The sequence below is a fragment of the Myodes glareolus genome, chromosome 3, assembly GCF_982192425.1.
Source record: "Myodes glareolus chromosome 3, mMyoGla1.1, whole genome shotgun sequence".
Classification (NCBI taxonomy): Eukaryota; Metazoa; Chordata; class Mammalia; order Rodentia; family Cricetidae; genus Myodes; species Myodes glareolus.
This window is the reverse complement of record NC_142028.1, coordinates 83,772,955-83,793,892: the sequence shown is the minus strand read 5'-3', so window position 1 is coordinate 83,793,892 and position 20,938 is coordinate 83,772,955. Positions and strand designations below refer to the sequence as shown.

At 52.4% G+C, this 20,938-nt stretch overlaps 1 protein-coding gene across 1 annotated transcript in view; it reads left to right on the top strand.

Moving 5' to 3' along the window:
- Slc1a7 (solute carrier family 1 member 7) overlaps window positions 1-19,827 on the top strand; it is a 45,333-nt gene extending 25,506 nt beyond the window's left edge. The window contains exons 4-11 of the mRNA XM_087905010.1: window positions 9,661-9,703; window positions 12,058-12,280; window positions 14,825-14,924; window positions 15,466-15,699; window positions 16,910-17,137; window positions 17,616-17,750; window positions 18,139-18,241; window positions 18,720-19,827. Of these exons, the coding sequence (XP_087761136.1) occupies window positions 9,661-9,703; window positions 12,058-12,280; window positions 14,825-14,924; window positions 15,466-15,699; window positions 16,910-17,137; window positions 17,616-17,750; window positions 18,139-18,241; window positions 18,720-18,938 (1,285 nt within the window). The 3' untranslated portion in view covers window positions 18,939-19,827. The remainder of the gene's footprint in view (window positions 1-9,660; window positions 9,704-12,057; window positions 12,281-14,824; window positions 14,925-15,465; window positions 15,700-16,909; window positions 17,138-17,615; window positions 17,751-18,138; window positions 18,242-18,719) is intronic.
- The last annotated feature ends 1,111 nt before the right edge of the window (window positions 19,828-20,938 follow it).

Here is a 20,938-nt window from a genome sequence, read left to right as displayed (position 1 = left end):
CTCTCTGTCCCCAGCCCTTGGGCTGCCTGCTAGGCTTGGCTCTGCCACCTCCATGGGGTTGGGGGCGGGTGAGGGGACGCCAGGCTGAGAAGGGCTATGAGCTGACTGATCCCACAGCTGTTGTGGCCACCCAGCCTGCAAGGCAGGAGGCCTGTAGTTATCCCTCCTTTTTTCTATTGGCTCCTTTGCCCTAAATGAGAAAACAAGACCCAGAGAGGCAGTGTGGCTTTCCCAGTCTATCTAGGAGGGAGGTGAGACACCAGGACTCCATCCAGGCTGCCTGGCACTCAGGACAGTGCCTTTGTGAAGCCACTTCAGTTCCATGGACCTGAGCCTGCTCCTTGCCTGTCAATTACCCTCCTGGCCCTCGCCAGTGCCAGCTCTGGGCCCAGGCCTGGATCAGAAGGCTCAGTCTCCACCCTGCCTGACTCTAGAGGAATTGCCTTCTCAGGAGAGAAAGACCATGGCACACAGGCCCACTTTTAAAGGCCACAGGAAGCTAGTTCGATTTATTTCTGCGGCGGTGATGATCCAGCCCAGGGTCTTCTGCATGCTGGGCAAGTGCTCTGCAGTTGAACACAGCCCCTGCCCAGAACATAACTTTCAAACACAGGAGAGGCATAGTTCAATGTAGAAGGCCCCCCCTGGCCACCAGAGAGGCTATGGACCAGAGTCGAGCAGGGCAGGAGAGGAAGGCAGGACTGGGAGGGCACAGGGTGATGGTCATTGGTGGGATTGGGAAGACTGGCATGGTTAGCAGGAGCTCCATCAGGAGTCAGGAGCATGAGAGAGAGTAAGGGTGGGCGAAGGGGGCTGCTGCTGGCTGTGACCCAAGCACCTGAGTGGATAACATGTGGTAACCAAGCCAGAGGAAGGTTCTGGAGCAGGCTCAAACCTGTCGCAGGAGAATCTACATCTCCTGAGTAGATCCAAGCTGAAGATGGAGAATTTGAAATTAAGGAAAAGTAAGTTGCCCTGAGGTCAGAGGGCTTAGCTCAGGACCTAGGAGTGTGTCAGTGCTGGACAGGCCCTGTACACACATCATACTGGAAACGGCCCGTGTCTTAGGATTTTATTGCTGTGAAGAGACACCATGACTATAGCAACTCTTATAAAGGAAAACAGTTAACTGGGGCTGGTTTCCAGTTTCAGAGGTTTAGTTGGTTATCATCGTAGTGGGAAGCATGGTGCAGGCAGACATGGTACCGGCAAGGTAACAGAGTTTTAGATCTGGGTGGACAGAGAGCAGAAAGAGAGAGTGACACAGGGCCTGGTTTAAGCTTCTAAAACCTCAGAGTCCACCCCCAGTGACACACTTCCTCCAATTAGGCCACACCTACTCCAACACGGTCACACGTCCTAATCCTTTCAAATAATGCCACTCCCTATGAGCCTATGGGGGCCATTTTCATTCAAACTACCGCAGCCTGGCAGACTCCACTGGTTGACTTGCTGCATGGTTTCCTCTCACCTTCTAATCAGTTTAAGACATAAGCCCCAGTCTATCTAATATCAAAACCCCAGATTCATCAATTTGACACAAATTCAGTGCTCTTCTTATGGATCTGGTTCTGGTTTGGGGAACTGCAGCGGGAAGTTTCTGACTTGTCTGCCTCGCCTACTACACTCTAATAGGAGGGTACACAGGAGCCCACTTTCCTGGGCATGAGTGGACTGATGTAGACATTCCCTGGTTGTTTTCCTTCTGGTATGTCCATAGGTTCTAGCCCTCCTAGCATTGAGCTTCTTAAAATAATCCTTGTTTCATCTGAGCACACTTAAAATGCTCTCTTCACTCAAGATCTCTGCTCAACTCTCTCGGTTAGGGTCCATTCTGTAAGAGCCATGGCTGACCCATGGAAAGTATATTTATCTTTGCTGGAAATGCAAACCTTTCCCAGGGCCTTTGGAGATGAGTCAGGGACAAGTCTCTTCACTCCTCAAATCCTGGGTCTCTGAGTGTTTCTCATGGATCAGTGCTAGAGAGGAAGATTCTTTCCTCCCCCATGGGACCCGATGAGAGGGCATCTCTCGCTCTCTGTAGGAATGCTGATCCTGTGTGTCAGTCAGTTGCAGCTGTGTAACAAACCACCCTGCACAGATGGGCTTGAAATGTCAAACTAGGGTTTGCAGTCAGATGGAAGGGTCTGCCGATTCAGACTGAGCCCAGTCAGGGGCTGCAGGAGGTTAGTGGCCTAGATAACAGGGGCTGAGATGGCTTGACAGAGACAGTTCTGCTGGCTGCTCTTGGTCCCTGCTTCAAGGCCAGCCCTGTTTTCTCAGAATGGTGACATTCCTCACTGTGAAAAGGCATAGCTGGCCTGGACATTTTCTTACCATGAAGGTTGAAGAGCTGGAAGTGAAGCATGAAGCTTTTGTAAGCCAGGTGATGAGACATCCCACAGCATGGCTTTGAATGTCCCAGGACACCAGTGATTTCCAATTTTGGTTCAATCTGTAAACCTCTAGTGTGAACTCCTGGTTCTAACACACACTTGTCTACGATATCTCCAAGCTAACATGTCGGAGGAAAAGGCCTCAGCCCTGCCCACCTCCCTCTACACCCTCCACTCTCCCACCCCTTATCCCTCCACACCACCTGCTCTCCCACCCCCTTATCTCTCCACACCACCCACTCTCCCACCCCTTATCCCTCCACACCACCTGCTCTCCCACCCCCTTATCTCTCCACACCACCCACTCTCCCACCCCCTTACCCCTCCACACCACCCGCTCTCCCACCCCCTTATCCCTCCACACCACCCGCTCTCCCACCCCCTTATCCCTCCACACCACCCGCTCTCCCACCCCCTTATCCCTCCACACCACCCGCTCTCCCACCCCCTTATCCCTTCACACCACCCGCTCTCCCACCCCCTTATCCCTCCACACCACCCGCTCTCCCACCCCACATCCACTCCTTTGTTAGCTCTCCTTTTAGACCCAGGTTCAGACTGTGCCTCTCAGTGCCATGCTTGTCATCCTCACCACCACCTTCCATTTGCCTGTCCAGTGCTTTCTCTCTGCTCCAACCTGATGTCTTCTCAGCACAGCAGCTCCGTAAGCCATGCCTCGGTGTCCATGGCTCACCCACAAGCCGTCCCTATGGTGCCCATGGCTGGCTTGCAATCTGTTCCCGCGGTCTCTGTGGCTTGCAGCCGTCACAACACCCCCTTCCCTCTCCATAGCCTCACTCAGAGCCTTGGGGCTCCACTCCTCTCCTAACTAGCCACACCAGCCTCAACCAATCTTATCCATCATGCGTGTCCTGTCTCCCTGCTGTCCCTGCCTCTCCGCCTGGCCTTTTCTGGCGAGTGAGCATGACTCTTATTCTGCACATTGCTGAGGTCTCTGCTCTGGGCCAACTCCCTGCTGGGGTGTTCTTTTTATCTTCCCTTGACTGAGTCTTTCTGCCCAACCCTCTCACTACCTGACACAGTTACGTCCTCAGATTTCTTTATTTCTTTTTGTCACTCTCCCCACCCCTGGAGGTGGCTACGTCCTGGAGCCTAGAAAAGCATGTAGCTCATAGCCGATGCTTCATGTACAAGGTTGTCACGCCCACCGAGCATTTGGGGTCTAAGTCTCCAGAGGAGCCTCTGCCATTCAGGAGAAGCATGTGCCCAGGAGCCCAGAGGACTTAGTCCTTGGCAACTCTGTGGGCTGCCCGGAGCCGGCAGGGACAGGAGGAGACGTGGGAGAGCAGGTGTCCACGAGGGCCAAGGAAAGCGGGATTTTGAGAAGCCTCCTTCTAAGAGCTGTTATTTCTGGGATTATGCTCCTGTGATCCATCATTCCTCAGACCCTATGATTCCAGACAGCTTTTCCACAGGGTGGCAAGAGCGGCTGATGTGTGGGGAGCCCAGCCCTCCCCACTCGCCTTCCCCTGCTGAGGGCTGCCAGGCTCTGGGTCCCACACGTGTGTTAGACTCAGATGTTCCAGCGTCCGTCTGCTCCTGGTGGCTTCTCCCGTGGTGCAGTCAGTCCTGCCCTGAGGCTCTGGAGAGCTGTGTGACTGGGTACCACGGACACCACATCATTGTGGAACGGGGGTTTGCAGGGAAGGGGACATACTTCCTGGGTGCTGAACCACCACCTTCGATACGTGAGGTCTTACCTGCTTTCCTGCCCACCAGAAGCCACCATGACCTTGAGTAGGTGGGTTTCTTTCCAGGGCCCCCTCGGCTCTATAACTACACACACAAGGCCCACGGCCAGCAAGCACAAGCTTCTGGGGATGAGTAATGGGGCAGCATTGGTGGAGCTCAACCTCAAACATTGTAAATGCCAGGTCTGGGTTGGCTTTCAGACCTCAGACATGGAATGCGGGGCCTGGGTGGAGCTCAGTGGCAGGGTACAGGTACCATGAGGTTCTAGGTTTAATCTCTACCACCAGAAATGAGAACTGGAGAGGTTGGAAAGGGTGAACTGGGGCAGGGAGGGCAGACAGGAGGCACAGGGTGTCCGGGGAGACAGCCCACCTTCAAGTCTCAGGGTGAAACCCTGTGCCCAGAACTGGAGGAACAAATATGAGTGCCCACATCAGGACCAACCACCATCCCCAAAAGTCAGAGGAGGAAGGCATATGGACACCACTCTCTGGAGCTCTGGGAGGAAATGAGGGGCCCAGAGTAGGCATCTGCTAAATGCCGCTGTCAGCACGAGAACACGTGTGACCAGGATGGAGACCCTGGGGACCTGGGACACAAGTGACAATGTGAAAAGTCAGAAAGACAAGAGACTAGTCACACAGGGACACAGCCTTGGGCTCACCGCTAAGAAGGCGAAAATGTGTCCTCGTGTCTCAGAGATGATTCCAGATCACTGCAGACCGTGTCCCTGGCTGACCTGCCAAGTCATTAATTCATTTCCCAGGGCTCCAAGTCAGTGCCCTGACGGCTCTCAGTGCGGCCTTGGGACGGCTGAGCAGAGTGCTAATCAGAGCTGACTGGTCCTTTTTCCACCTTATTAAAACACCACAGAGATTAAGTAATAACTTGGCTCCTTTTGGAGCTCCCCGTAGCATCCCGAAGGCTGAATGAACCTCACAGGGGCTGTTCTTGAAAAGGAGCAATTCCCACCTTCAGGCCTTGGTGGGGGGGGGGGTCACAGGTTGGGAGTGTGTTTGGAACCATCTCGGTGAGAACTTACAACCAGCAGATAGGATGGCAGCCTCAGCAGGGAGCCCAGGCCAGCTGCTGGGAGTTGCAGGTATGGTAGTTCATATCCTCAGTCACATTCTGTCTATGCTTTAGGTAACTGCTACCCAGGCATAGGCCTCATGGGATAAAGAAGGGGTTTTCCTGTAAGAGTTCAAAACCAACAGAAAATGGGCATTTCCCCAATTAACAATCAAAAGTACGTTTTTGTTTTTGTTTTGTTGGTGGCAGTGGTGGTGATGGCGGTGGATTTTTGTTGTTTGTTTTGTTTTCTGAGACAGGGTTTCTCTGTGTAGACTTGGCTGTCCTGAAACTCACTCTGTAGGCCAGGCTGGCCTTTAATTCATAGAAATCTACCTGCCTCTGCCGCCCAACTGCTGAAATTAAAGGCGTGCACCACCACCACCCGAAAGTACAGGTCTTAACTGAGTCTGCCAGTTGACCAAGATGAGTCTGTATCTCAGCTGAGAACTGCACTGGCTGCATGTTAAGAGAGACCCAAGGGCCCGGGAGCTTTCGCTGAGGGAAAGCTTTTTCTTAGAAGTGGGCCGTTCCTTATCCCCAGGATCTCAACTTGGCTGCCTGGGTACTTGGCTGTGTTTAGCTCCTGGATCTCATCATCAGTATGTCTCATGGTCCAAGAAGGTGGTTCAAACTCCAGCAGTTTCATCCGTATTCCTGGAAGAGTGAAGAAAATTGGAGGAGAGGACACAAGGGTTCTAGACCAGTGGTCCTCAACCTGTGGATCGCTACTCCTTTGCAAACCTCTATCTCTAAAAATATTTCATTACGATGTATGAGAGTAGCAAAATTAGTTACGAAGTAGCAACGAAGTAATGTTATAGTTGGAGATCACCACAACATGAGGAACTGTATTAGAGGGTCGCAGCATTTGGAAGGTTGCGAACCACTGTCCTAGACCAAAGCCATTCTTTAGGGACGGGGTTTAGTGACTTCCTCCCTAGGATGGGAATCAGGGTTTGACAGACAGGCCCTGTGGGTCTGTCACCATAACAGGCCCAAGTAAGCAAGGAAGGGGAACACACACCGGTGGCAGCTTAGCCTGCTCTGCCATGGCCCACCTTGCAAAGTGACCTTAAGCTAAAAGAAGTCTCGAAGAAATGTACACACTTGGCTTTTTAGTTCTTCCTGGGTTAGAGTCTTTGAGGCTGACCGCCTGCTAAGTTCCTTGAGCCTCCTGCGGTTCTTGACCAAGATTTTTACACTGTTTGACAATCAGTGCAAACTCAGTGCAATCTGATGGCAGACATTAGCTTCCAACTCAAAGGAATCCCAGCTCCTGACCTCTGCTTCTCCCCTCCCTGGTGACAAAACTGAGACCCCTGTGGGACGGGTGAATGATGGCAGGTCACAGAAGGCTCACCGCCAGCCTCTATCTGGGTAGCTCCTCCCCCACCTCCTCTGGCCAGATGTGTCCACGAAGCCTGAATTTTAGCAGGAGTACAAACACTGCCGCCGCCACCGCTTCTGGCCACAGCCGCTGGGGAGGAGGCTTGGGAAACGAGGCACACTCATGTCCACGTGCACAGCTTCACTCATGTGTGAACTGAGTCTGCAAAGAAGAGAATTGCCAAAGCAAGTGAGCGAGGGCGAGCCAGGCAGACAGTGTGAGGTGGGGGGGGGGGGGGGGGTATCACAGTCCATTCTGGGGAAACCTGAATGAGAGGCTGTTAGCATCTTCAGCCTGTAACCTTCCTAGAGGGGGCCTGGAGGGCAGAGGTGGAAGTGTCTTGCTGAATCAATTAGAAAAAGGTCCCTACAGGGGCCACCTGAAGGCACCCACCTCCCTTACCTCCCCAGCGTGTGTGTGCACTGTTATTTTACAAAACTTTTTTAAAAATGTTTTTGGCGATTAGTGTATCTTCTTTTGTGAAGTGAATTGCTGAGTATATCTTTCTGTCTTCGTCTATTGAAGTGTTATTGTCTTATGACCCGTTTGTTTAAGTAGCAAATATTTTCAGAGTGCCTACTATGTGTTGGGCTCTCTTCCAGGGACAAAGCAGGACAAAGAACAAATGCCCTGCCCTCTGGGGATCTGAGATCTCGTGAGAGGGGACAGCTGGTGAGGACTGTGCCAGCAGAGATTGCTGAAAATGTTTTAGATTCTGGATGATAACTTTGGCCATTGAGATGCCCCAGCTTAGCTAGCATTTATTTTATAATTTCATTTGCATTGTAACCTTAGAAGGCATCTTGTTTATTCCCCCAGATTGTCATTTTGGTATAACTTTAGGTTTTCATAGGATAGCAAAGAAAAGAAATCCTCCCTACCCTCGCCAGTGACCCAGACGTTAGCATCTTCTGTAAACTAAGGAGAGGAACTGAGCCACCTTGAACTGCACTATAGACCTGGTCTGCCCGTTCTTTTGGGGCAGGGGCTCAGGCAGCCCAGACGGGATTTGAATTCGTTAGATACCTGAGGGTGCGTGAATTCCTGATCTTCCTGCTTCCACCACTCCAGTGCTTGGGCTGCAGACTTGTGCCCCATTCCAGTTTGGATATCACTAATTTTTCCATTAGTGCCCTTTTCTGTTCCGGGATCCAAGCCAGGATGGCAGAGTGCACTGAGGAATTTCTTCTTTTCAATGAGTAAAATCAGTTGAACTGTCCACTTGGTTCTTAGTGGGTCATTCCATGTTCAGGAGGTTATAAAATCTTAACCCATTGTCATCTAGATTTTTACTGTTTCATTTGGAAAAATTATGTCTTGAAGTCAAGTGGAATTTGTTTTGGTGGAAGACGTTAAAAAACAGAGTGAACAACTTCTCAGAGTGGCTGGTCAGCTATTCAGTTCTGATAGTGAATCCTTTAACTCCTCACTGGCTGATGAAACAGCTTTCCATATATGAGGTACTTGTTGTGCCGGACACAATAACATACGCCTGTAATCTGAGCGCTTGGAAGGATGGCAGGTTTGGGGGCAGCCTGTGGTACATGGTGAGACCAAGTCTATAGTTGGATAGTTAGATAGATAGATAGATAGATAGATAGATAGATAGATAGATAGATGATAGGTAGATAGATAGATAGATAGATAGATAGATAGATAGATAGATGATAGGTAGATAGATAGATAGATAGATAGATAGATGATAGGTAGATAGAGTTTAGGTACGTAGATAGGTAGATGGATAGATGATAGCTAGATAGATATTAGATAAAAAATGATAATTAGATATATAGATGATAGGTAGGTAGGTAGATAGATAGATAGATGATAAGTAGGTAGGTAGGTAGATAGATAGATAGATAGATAGATAGATAGATAGATAGATAGATGATTGGTAGATAGAGAGATAGATAGATAGATAGATAGATGATAGATAAGCTGACAAGTTAGCTCATCAGGTGCTTGCCACACAAGCCTGACAACCTGTTTGATTCCTAGAACCCACATAAACGTGAAAGGAGAGAACTGGCCCCTAAAAACTGTTCTCTGACCTACACACATGCCATGATACTCACCTGTGCACACACACACACACCACACACACAAACAACAACAATGCCAAAACGACAACAGAAATGAAATGCTTAGCCATTGAGGTTCTACCCTGTGCTCCAGGCTCTACGGTGTGGGCTGCCATATTGTTGTGTGTGTAGTGCATTAGTTGACAACAATTATACTTGTCTAGTATTTTCATATCTGGAAGGACAAGAGCCCCTCTACCTTCAGCCTTAAAATAGGTATTAATAAGACATAGCTCTCCACTGGTGTGAGTTTTGTGTCCAGGGAGTCAATCAACTGCCGGTCAAAGCTTTTAGGGAGCACAGTGCATGTGCACGGACTGTGCTGTTTACTTGTTGTTGTCCCATCCAGGGAGCACAGCAGCTCCTCCCACCACACTCCTGGCTCCAGGCACGCAGTGCCAGAGATGACTGGTAGCCCGGCAGGATGTGCATGTGCATGGGCCATTCACATGCTGTGCCACCTTAATGTCTCCTAAAAGAGCATCCTCAAACTGGGGCCCTGGAGAGGCTCTCGGGTCAATCTCTGAACCAAGGAGGGAATGGCCAGGATGGGTTCACTTGGGTGTCCAGTCTGAGTCAGGCCCACACACATGCCAAGGTCGTCAAAGATAGAGGGGAAGCCAAGTAGGTGTGGTGGCACACGTCTTTAGTCCCAGCACTTGGGAGGCCGAGGCAGGTGGATCTTTATGACTTTGAGGCCAGCCCGGACTACATAGTAAGATCCAGGTCAGGCACACAGTGAGACCCAGTCTCAAAAAACAAACAAAAGGGTAGAGGGGACAAATGGAGACTTGCCTTTCAGATGCCGTCTCATGGGAGGATGAACATCTAGGAGTTTCCATCACATAGGACTGCCCAGGAGTCAAACGCTTAGCGAGGGAGAATGAGCACATTTGCCCAGCAGTTAAGCAGCCAGGGAAGCAGGGATGCCAGAACAGGTTCTGACCCCCAGAGGCCTGCTGTCCCGGCACTGGAAATCCTAACTTGCTGCCCTCTCCTCTCTTCCCAGGAACATGTTCCCGGCCAACCTGGTAGAGGCCACATTCAAACAGGTAAGCAGAGCCTGTCTACAGAGGGGAGGGGCAGGAGGCGAAGAGAGGCTGGGATATCTGGGCCTGGTTGGAAGTGACAGGCTGGCAGCCTTCCTGCCTTACACAGGTGGGTGTCAGGGGGAGGGGATATGGGTAGGATCCGTATCTTAGCCCGACCCATAATCACACCCCCGTCCTGGGTTCCAGTCACTCATAAAAACTCTGTGTGGCAGAAGAGAGCCTTGGCTGAGTATCTGACTCAGCACACTGGGGTTTATATTCACCCTCCCAATCATCCTTACAAGTGTCCACACTAAGGTAAGGCCAGCCCATTCTCTGGATGGGAAAACTGAGGCTCAGAGGTAGACTACTGCTTGAGATTATACCACTAGTTGGGAACAAGAGAGTGGGTGAGTTCAGGCCAGGTTGACTTCTAAACCCTCTTTCTCTCTGAAAACCATCTCCCCATAAGAATCATAACATTCCCTATTGGAAATTAGGATTTCCTACATTAAAATACATCATTAAATACATCATTTCCACCATTAAAATACATCAAACAGGCCCTGGGGAATGTGGATCAGTAGTTGGTAGAGTGTTTTTCCTAGCATGTGCAAAGCCCTGGGTTTGAGTCCCAACACTGCATAAACAAGGTTTGATAATATACTTGTAATCCTCGGAACTCGGGGAAGTTGGGGCAGCCTAGGCAATATGAGACTCTGTCTAAAAAAATAATAAATAACGTAAAGAAAAAATATACAAAGCCCACTGTTAAGTAAAAAATAATAAGAAAGAGGCAGCTCTGCTGGTGCAAGAAATCCAATTAGGTCGAATCAAACCAAATCAAAATGTCCATTGTTTTATTAAGAATGACGCTCTCTGGTGGCTGAGCGCATGGTGGGAAGACAGAAAAGCAGGGAGCCCATGCAAACCAGAAAACCACTTGTTTCTCCCCTGGGAGCTCACTTAAATACCCTATGGGAGTGGCATGCTGGGATTTGGAGTCCAGAGCAATGAAACTCCCAGGACAGGGGTGCTGAGATGGACACCAGGAGCTGGAGGCTACACTCCCAACTTAACACCCACCTTCAGTTAGCACATGGAAATCTCCTCTATGTCCGAGATCTAGAAACAGTGGGTGCAGATGGCTTTGCTTCTCTAGATCATGTTTAAATTGACATTAGGATCCTCAGGCATTCAGTTTGCATCTTGCATCCCCGCCCCACTCCCACCATGTCATGAGCATCCCCAGGTAGGTCTCCCTTGTTTAGTGTCTGTCCTCTCCATGTCATGCAGGGTGTTCCCAAGCCTTTGGCCCTCACTCCAGATCCTTTCCAGATCTCTACCTGTCTCCTATCTGCCGAGTGCCAGATCAACCCAGTTAGTGTTTTCCTAAATCCTAAATCCAAGCTGAGTGTTGATCTGGGGACACAAAGCAGGTGGCTAAGGGCCTGGAAGGGGACCCAGAATGAAGCCGTGAAGCTGAAGCAAGTCACCGACATCTTAATCTTCATCTCACTGCAATATGGGGCCCTGAGAGCTAGGTGGGGCATTCTGCCCTAGTGGTGGACAGTTATTGGCGGTTACAGTTGTGTTACTCTATTTTATAATCTTTTCCTTTTGGCAAACTACTCATCTTTCCAGACCCAAGTCAAATACTGCCCATTTGTTAATCGCTCTCTTCCCCAAGGCCCTGAGCTGATAAGTGTCTGGTTCAGTTCAGTATGTGCTGACATTGGTAACAGTAAACCTCACGTGGGCTTTCCACATGCCAGGAGCTGCTTCGTCCACTGAAGGAGATGCAATTGTGGTCCCCTTTTATAGGTGAGGGACATGAAGCTAGGCATTTTTGGTCCATATATTTCCTGAATTGATTCCTCTCCTTCCCCAAGAAGCCCTATAGTCTTGATGATGTGCTGTTTGAAGGGACAGTTGCCCCCTTGTTTGGGCTCCTAGAATCTGAGGGATGAGGGAGTAAATCCTAAGAATGTCCTGCTGGACAGAGGAGAACCTTGGGTAGCTGATCTTCTCATCAACTAGGTCCGGGGCCTAGGAGCTTTCTCTGAGAAGGTTCTGGATCCTCCCAATGGATAGCAGGGCTTCAGGCTGTCGGGTATATGTGAACTGGCCTGGTGGAAGCGGGAAGACGGGTGGGTGACAAAGCTGACAGAGGAGGAGGTAGATGGGTGGAGGGCATCAGGTGACACAGAGCTGGAGGGAGCTGCAGTCAGTGTACCACTGCATCCCGGCTCACCAGGCTCCCCCTCGACGGTCCATTGACACCCACATAATACGAGTGCATGCAATGTGCCTTCAGGATGTTTCCTGTAATGACATGGTGCTGACTCCCCACTGGTTGGCATGCTCCCCAACAGTACCGCACCAAGACCACTCCTGTTATCAAGTCTCCAAAGGGGACTCCAGCGGAGGCCTCGCCTCAACGGATCCTCATCTATGGGGTCCAGGAAGACAACGGCTCCCGCGTGCAGAACTTCGCCCTGGACCTGACTCCCCCGCCTGAGATTGTCTATAAGTCAGAGCCGGGCACCAGCGATGGCATGAATGTGCTAGGCATTGTCATCTTCTCGGCCACCATGGGTATGTATGTGTTGTGACTGCTCCCAGCAGCACCCCTTCCAATCTTCCAGCTCCCTCTTCCTGCTCTACCTAAGTGGTTCTAAGCCCTTCTTCTGGCTGAGAATTCCTGCCCTGGGGTTGATCTGCCCACACAGGTGTCTGCCTCTCTACCTCTCCCCAGCCCTCAGGCCCCTCACAGCAGCCTGTCCCTGAACCCTTTACTGAAGTCAGGAAGTGGTGCTGGCTGAGAATGGGCACTGTTTGTTAACACTTTCTTCTCACCTTCGGGCTCTTCTGCAGCTGCCTCTCCCTCCAGATCATTTGTGTCATTTCTTGGGGCTCATAGAAATGTCCCTGAGTACATATTTCCATTTGTAAGTGTTTTCTGGGTCCCCAAAGGCCCTCCAACCACAGTGATTTTATTTACTTAAGCCACTAAGGGCGTGGCTTGAGGATCCTTCGAAGGCATGTGCCTTTTTTTGTGGTGGTGGTGGGGGTAGTTTTATATCCTTAGGTTTGCTTGTGTTTTGTCTTTAAACTTTTTCTTTTGAAATTTTCATACATGTAAACAATGACTATAGTTTGAGGGTTTTGGGGAGGGGTTGGGGTGTGGAGGTAATATCTCATGTGACCCGGGAAGGCTTCAAACTCACTTTGTAGTTGAAGATGACCTTGAATTCCTGACCTGGCGCCTCCGGCTGCCAAGTGGGATCATAAGTGTAAGCCTACCCAGCCTACATTCTTGTTCTTAAAGAGCCCCCTAAATTGTATGACTTCAGATTTCATGATCTTCTGCCAGAAATGCTGCCCACCATTCCCCCACACAGGACCCCTTTCCTGGGGAAGCTCCAGCCGTGGATGGCTGGAGATATGTTCAGCATCAACCCTGGCGTGGCTGGCTCCTGTTTCCCTGACTTTCCCACAGGATTTCATGTTCACATAGCAAGCCCAGCATCCTGTTGTGTACATGAGACATCCGGGCCACGTGCTATCTGACCTCAGGAACATTCCCGACCCAGTTTCTACCAGCCTGCCTCCGATCCCCCACCCCACCCCCTGCAACTGTTACTACCACCCGGGAGTCATCTGGATCTTGCAACATTTGCCTAGAGTTCCCTGCATCTGTGCTTTTGTCCCCTCTGGTATATCGCTGGGATCAAGAAGCCGGTCCTCTTCTGCAGGTTGCACTCGGACAGTAGCTGAAAAGGGCTTTAGAGGCTGCAGAACTCAGAGGCACATGCTGGGCCGCTCCGTCTCCCTGCAGTCCTGTGGCCCAGGCCTCTACTTTCCTTAGCCCACCACTCCTGTCCTTTCTCCCTGCCACCTCTCTCATCCTCATCAAGGTCTTCCTGTCCCCAGACTCAGTCAGGTGCCCGGGTGATGATTTCTCTGCCCAGGATGCTCCGCAGTGAACATCTGAGCCTGTTGCATTAGTCACCGTTTGTGTGGCATTGCACTGAAGCTGGGCTAGGTGGCTCAGCATCATCTGCCTGGCTTACAGTCTGTTTGCCTGAGCCTCCATGGTGCCTAGCAAGGACAGGGCTCAACGAAACCTGCTAAAGAGATGCTCGGACGATGACTGAGTGTGTAGGCAATGACAGACAGCAAAGCTCCAGTTGCCTTGGCCAAAATACCAGGCACATAAAGGGCCTGAGACTGGCACTGGACTCTGTGCTCTCTTCCCCTCCCAGCCACAGCCTCTCTGAGGGATGCAACAGATGAAGGATACCTGGTAGCAGAGCAAGGGAAATGTCTGAGACTGTCTCGGTGGTCCCTGGGCAGTGTAACTGGGTATTGCCGTGACTTTGTGCTTGTGTGCTCAGTCAGCACGAGCCCATCATAGTGTGCCCACTCCTATGAGCACACTTAGTGTGCCCACTCCTGTGAGAACCTGAGAGCCCCCTCACCTCTGTCCATCCGTGTCATTATGCACAGCTGCCCTAATCAAGGCTCCGGTCCTTCACCCCTGTGTCCTTTCTGCTCTTTCCTGGTATGGGGACAGGGCTGGTGCTCAGGCCACCTTGCCCATGGGGTGACTCATTGTCACACCTGTGTCCTGTGTACACACGAGATCTAAATTAGCCCAGAGTTTCATCTGGAGACATCCCAGGGAAGGTGAGGAGGGCCGCAAATAGCCAGAAGGCAGACCGAGCTGGAGAGCGTCAGCTCGTTCCTTTGCCAGGATGTCACAGGTCAGTTGAGTAGGCCTGGCCCGGGGTCACCCCTAGCCCTGGCTTCTCCTGCTTACACAGACAGGCCTTCCTTCACCTCTTCCCCACAAGGTGACAGAGCCCTTCTCTGGAGTCCTGCATGCCAAGGTTCCCTCCTGGGCAAGTCACTGAACTGCTGAGGCACATGAAGAACTTTTGGGGGACAGCCTCAGAGTGTGGAGCTTCTCAGAATGGTGACATGGTGGTGTTGTCACAGGGCTGACCCCAAGGAGCATTCTCCCCGTGTGTTCTTGCCAAGAGAACTCTGCATTCCGTGTCCATCTGTCCCCACTTTGCTATCAGCATAGCTGCACGGTGACCCGGTACACCCGTGACTCTCTGTGTGACCCCGCAGGCATCATGCTGGGTCGCATGGGTGAGAGCGGGACGCCCCTGGTCAGCTTCTGCCAGTGCCTCAATGAGTCTGTCATGAAGATTGTGGCAGTTGCGGGATGGTGAGTTTCCCCCAGGGAGGGTCCACAGGGAGGGACCTATCACTAACCCATGCTCGGTGCTCTCTGAGGAGCTCAACATCCTGCACGGGAGGGTCAGCCTGGCCCTGGAGAGCTAGCTGGGTGTGCAGGGTCCCCAGTACACCCAAGCCTAGTCTTCTGTCCTCTTGGCCTCAGTTGCCTCACGCTGTGGAGTCTGTTTAGCTCAGTTTTTGGAGAGAGCACACAGTGGAAGTGAGAACCATTAACCATGCTGGTTAAGAGTTCCTGACCTTAGGAGCCTTCTAGTCAGAGGTGCATGCAGAGGACTGTTCGTGATTACCTAGATGTGGCATGGCTGGGCTAAAGTGGGATTTGAAGTCCCCAGAGGCATGGGTGGAGCTAGCAAAGAGGTGCCAGGGTTGGGGTGTAGTGATGTCACAGGCCTGCCTCTCAGCTGGGCACCACAGTTACAGTCTCCCTCAGTTCTTAGGAACCATGAGGGGCTTGAGATGAAATCACAAAGTGGGATGGCCTGTCACCTGCGGCCACTCTGCCACCCCAGGTACTTCCCCTTTGGCATTGTCTTCCTGATCGCCGGAAAGATCCTGGAGATGGATGACCCCAAGGCCGTGGGGAAGAAGCTGGGCTTCTATGCCTTGACCGTGGTATGCGGGTTGGTGGTCCATGGCCTCCTCATCCTGCCCCTCCTCTACTTCCTCATCACCAGGAAGAACCCCATCGTCTTCATCCGTGGAGTCCTCCAAGCTCTGCTGATTGCATTGGCCACCTCCTCCAGGTAGCCCCGGGTGAAGAGTTGAGAGGGTTGGGGTAGGCCGAACAGAACTCTCTCTCTGTCCGTCTGTCCGGCCACCATTCATCTACAGCCACAGAACCACAGGAAGTGCTAGTGTGGCTCCTCAAACAGGTCCCAGGGGTGGGAACAGTGCCATTGTGATATCACCATATGGTGCTCGAGGCTCTGCCTACCCTTAGGCCTTCCTTTGCCCATGGTCCCAAAGCTTTCTCAGTCTTCATGGAGGGCCCGTCCTTACTTCACAGCCCATGTCTCCTATCAGGGCAGGGCCCCCGACACCACAGGGCCTCTGTCTGTCTACTCTCTATGGGATGTCCAGGCTGGAGAATCTGTTTCAACCTCGGCAGCATTTCTGGACAGCCAAGGCTGGAGTCATGGTTCTGTGAAGCACGCCAGTGTGGTGGTGGGCTGTCACTTAGCCTCCTCAGGCCCGAGTGGCCCCATACCTGGACTGGAATAATCTGTACCCGTACAGGATTGCTTCAGAGGCTGGGATAATCCCTGGGGTGAGAAGGCCAGTAGAGCCAGTGAACCTGAGCCTGGCCTTGGGGACTACTTATCACAGCTGAGCACAGAGGACCTGTGATAGTCAGGGGAGGGAGGAGGGGTGTGCAGTGGTCAGGCATGGTCATCTCGCCCTATGAGAACGTGGTATTCTCCTGAGACCAAGTGTACAAGCCCGATGTGGAAGGAATTGTGGGACCCAAGCCCATCTTTCTGGGTCACAGGTCTAGTGCTTCTTACAGCCCTCACCTTTCTTGCCTGGGCCTCAGTCTCTCAGACAATGCCAAGTTCCAACCCTGTCACAGGCAGCCCCACCCCTGCAGCAGAAGCCCTTGCTCAGCAATTTGACACCCAGTTTTTCTCTAAGCCCTGCATGGCTTGAGGTTGCTGTTACCCTGTGGCCTGGGAGTGGTGTATAACAGAAACCAAGGCGCCCAGGTTACAGGCCTTGCTGAGGCCCCAGGGGGGGCTGGACTCAAGGCCCAGGCACTTGGGTACAGCCTCCGTGGGGTACCACTATAGACACACTTGGTATCCCTCCCCAGGGAAGATGAAGGAAAGGACCACCCAAAGCCTAATACACAGTGGTGCTCTTCCTGGGGTCACTCCTAGAGGCTCAAGATGACCGACACATATGCCCCACATTTCTGTCAGGGCATCAGTGAGCTGACCCTCCTGTAGTAGGAAGGTGGTGGGCAGACACCTGGCCCTCTGCCCATAGCTCAGCCACCCTGCCCATCACCTTCAAGTGCCTCCTGGAGAACAACCACATCGACCGGCGCATAGCTCGCTTCGTGCTGCCTGTGGGTGCCACCATCAACATGGACGGCACCGCGCTCTATGAGGCTGTGGCTGCCATCTTTATTGCCCAGGTCAACAATTATGAGCTCGACTTCGGCCAGATCATCACTATCAGGTGTGTACCTAACGCCACACTCCAGAGGGCCCCTGGGTCAGCAAGGACAGGCAGGACTGGCGCTAGGGTAAGCCTGATCCCTGGGACCAGGATGAGCAGAGGCAAGGGCCAGGCCCGAGGACCAGAGCGGCTCGTGTCAAATGTGAGCGGCTGTCATGGGGCAAAGCCCGAGGGGGCCTCCTTGTAGGCCAGTCCCAGCACCCAGTTCTGACCCAGGCCCAGAGCGAGGCTAGGGTGGAGCTGTGCTAGTAGACCACCAGAATCTGAGCGCCTCTGTCCCACAGCACAGTGTCCTAGCTTATTCCAATTCCCCCAAGAATGGGGGTGAGAACCCATGGGCCAAAGACTGTGAGCAGACACATGTTTCTCTGGGAACCCCCCGACGTGATACTCATGACAGTCCCCATGCCTTGGCCGGCCCTGAGGCCCTAGCATTCTGGTCTAGGAGCCAGGGCTGCACACCCTTCTCACTCTGCAGCATCACAGCCACCGCAGCCAGCATCGGGGCGGCTGGCATCCCCCAGGCTGGGCTTGTCACCATGGTCATTGTGCTTACCTCTGTGGGACTACCCACCGACGACATCAACCTCATCATTGCCGTGGACTGGGCCCTGTGAGTGCTTTGTTCCGTCCCTGCCCAGCCCTACCCTTGCTGAGATCGGAAGGAAGGGGACTGGGGATGCCCCAATTATCCACACCAGCTCAGTTGTGTGGCTTAGGGTCCCAGAGTTCAAAAGTCAAGACAGAGTCCCCTTAAATTCCCTAAAAATGTTCTAGATAGTGATCCTAAGTCTGGCCTCCTAATCTACACAAGGCCTGTGTTCACGAAGGGGCCTCCTCAGCTGCTTAGGCACCACTGGGGGTGGGTTGGGTGCTTCCCTGTCTGCAGTCACTGTCCGAGCTTCTGTGCTGTGGCCTCACTTTCCAGTCGAGCGTTGCCCTCTACCACTTCCTTGTTGAGGTTGTTGTGGCTCACCCCCCACCCCACCTTGGCTTGCCAGGGACCGCTTCCGTACCATGATTAACGTGCTGGGCGACGCACTGGCAGCAGGGATCATGGCCCACATCTGCCGGAAGGATTTTGCTCAGGACACGGGCGCTGAGGTAAGAGCAGCGTCTCCCCAGGAAGCCTCGAAGAGATGGAGTCAGGTGGGAATACAGGTTTCATGGTGGACCTGACAGAGTGCCCAGATCTAGCCAATGAAGTAGGAAAAAAACCCAGCACATTTTCCCTCTGAGAAACCCAATCCCTCATGCAGGATGCTGTGAGGCTGCTGGGAACTGTCTGGTATTCAGGGTTGCGTAGTTGGCTGTACCCACGTCCCTGGAAGGAAGCTGAAGTTCAGGCAGAGGAGTTACTTTTCCCCAACTGGATTCTGGGGGGCAAGTCCCTCAGCTACCAAAATGGGAGGCAGGAGGCAAGGCAGCTTGGAAACTGGGACCCAGAGAGGCCCAAGCCCTGCAAGGCTACCCAGCCGTGTTTATAGGAAAATCTCTTTCCATGGCTCCCAGTCCCTGAGACTGTTCAACACTACCTACCCTCAGTCCTTCCTCGTGCTAACAAGGCTCAATTCCTCTCCAGAAACTGCTACCCTGCGAGACCAAGCCAGTGACACTGCAGGAGATCGTGGCCGCCCAGCAGAACGGCTGTGTGAAGAGTGTGGCCGAGGCCTCGGAACTAACCCTCGGCCCCATGTGCCCCCACCACATCCCAGTCCAGGTAGAGCAGGAGGAGGAACTGGCCACGGCCAGCCTAGACCACTGCACCATTGAGATCAGCGAGCTGGAGACCAATGTGTGAGCTCCTAGGGCTGCAGAGCCAGGCCATACCCCGGGGTTTGGGCTAAGGCGCTGAACTCAAAATACACCTGAGAAGCTGGTGAAGCCCAGCTCAAGTTCCACCCTGATGGGCTAGTCAGCCATTGGTGAGAAACTGTGTCTCAGAAAAGAGAGAACAGCAAGCAGGAGCCCCACCCAGCAGCTACGGGCTCTTGTGGCCCAAGACCTAGCTGTGAGTTTCCACTGCATGAGCTCACAAAAGCACCTGGCAGGGAAAAGTCTTTGCCTCTACCTCATGGAGGATCAGTTTTGGGGTCTGAGAGCTACAACCACTCACTGAAAGCAACACCAGGGCCAGGATGTTAACTCAAGTCTTTGGAGCCTTGGCTACTCCCATCTAGTGGACAAGGCAGCCTGCAAAGACCAGCAAAAGAGGCTCTGCCCTCTCCAGTGTCCCCACAGCCACCCCTGTGTGCAACTCATGGAGATACAACAACAGCGTCCCTGCTTCTGCCCCAGGTCAACTGCTCCTCCACCTGGCAGCATGTGGTTTCACCCCAGTGCTCCCAACAAGGGCTGTCCCATCCCAGGGCTGAGACCTGACGCCTTCCATGTGCCACCGCCTTGCCCATTTCCGTTCCCCAGATCTCTCATCTAATGTGGAGACTGATGTCCACTAGAGCTGGAAGGCCCCATGGGTATAGCCCAGCCAGCCTCCCGTGGGACAGGTGGACAAGATGGGTCGGCCACAAGGAGGGAAGCCTGGCTGGGATTCTCTGGCCAAGTGACTGGCAGTTATCTTGGAGTCCAAACTCCATAAAGCTTGTATGGCAAAGTGGAATGGGAGTTACTGGTCCCTTCTGTGTCTGCAATAATGTGATAACTAAAAGTTCTTGTTTTTTTTTCAAGTCTTGTGGATATAACAGACTGTGTGCTGGTGGTATTTTGTTTAGAGACAGGGTCTTGTTATGCAGCCCTAGATACCCATTATGTAGACTGTATTAGTAGCCACTCTCCTGCCCGTGCCTTTCCAAACGCTGAGATGATAAGGCCTGAGCCATACTCTCTAGTTGAGACCAGACTCTTAGGCAGAACTTCTTTGTTGTGCTAACGCAAGCTGACAGGGCACAGATCAGCCAGTTCTGGTGGCCACAGTGAGGACAGGCCTATATGAGCCATCACATGTGGGAGACAGGTATAAACAAGCCCACCCCAGGCCACCTCAGTAGGCCTGATTGGGCCTTTCCCAAGACAGTTATGGACAGGCCTCCTTACCTTGATTAGCCTTGTCTGGGCTCTGGCCCTGTAATCAGACCCCAGAAAAGGAAAATCTCAGTCAAAGCCTGCCCTTGGTTAGCTAACACTTTGTCTTAGAGAAAGACCTAGTTCAAGAAGCCTAAGGCACAGAGAAGGGTGCTGGTCACAAAATCTGTTGTAGCTGGGATTGGAGTTAAGGGTGGGGTAGCGGGGTATAACTCTAGGGTCTGGAGGGATAATATACCAGGCCCAAGAGGACACTGGGACCAAGAAAGGAAACAGGCCTCCCCAAGATCACTCAAGGGTCAGAAGGGCACAGACCCTCACCCTTGAACTCTACCTTCCTCCCTTGAGTGTAAAGACCCCAGGAAGGGCCTCAGCTCCAAGGACACACCCTCCCTCCCTCCCACTCTCTGTGGTCCTTTCATGGGTTCGCCATAGCTATCTTTCCACAGCTGACTCCTGATCACCTGAGACAGAGCAGCTATCCAGCCAGTTACTTCCCCCTTCATGTAGATGGGCTCATTTGGCCTTCCCCGAGTCACCTCTTAAGGCCTTTGAGGAATCCAGCTGCCTTGCCCGCTAGCCACAGGCAGGAGTCTATATTTTGATGAACTTGACAGGCTTGCACCCATACACCTCCAGTTCAGGAGATCCCTATATAGTCATCGAGATCCAAATGGCAGCTAGGTACAGCCTCCCTACAGCTTTCAGCCCAAGCCAAGCTCTGTTCACATTGGGGTGGCATATTGGACATGTCCCTCA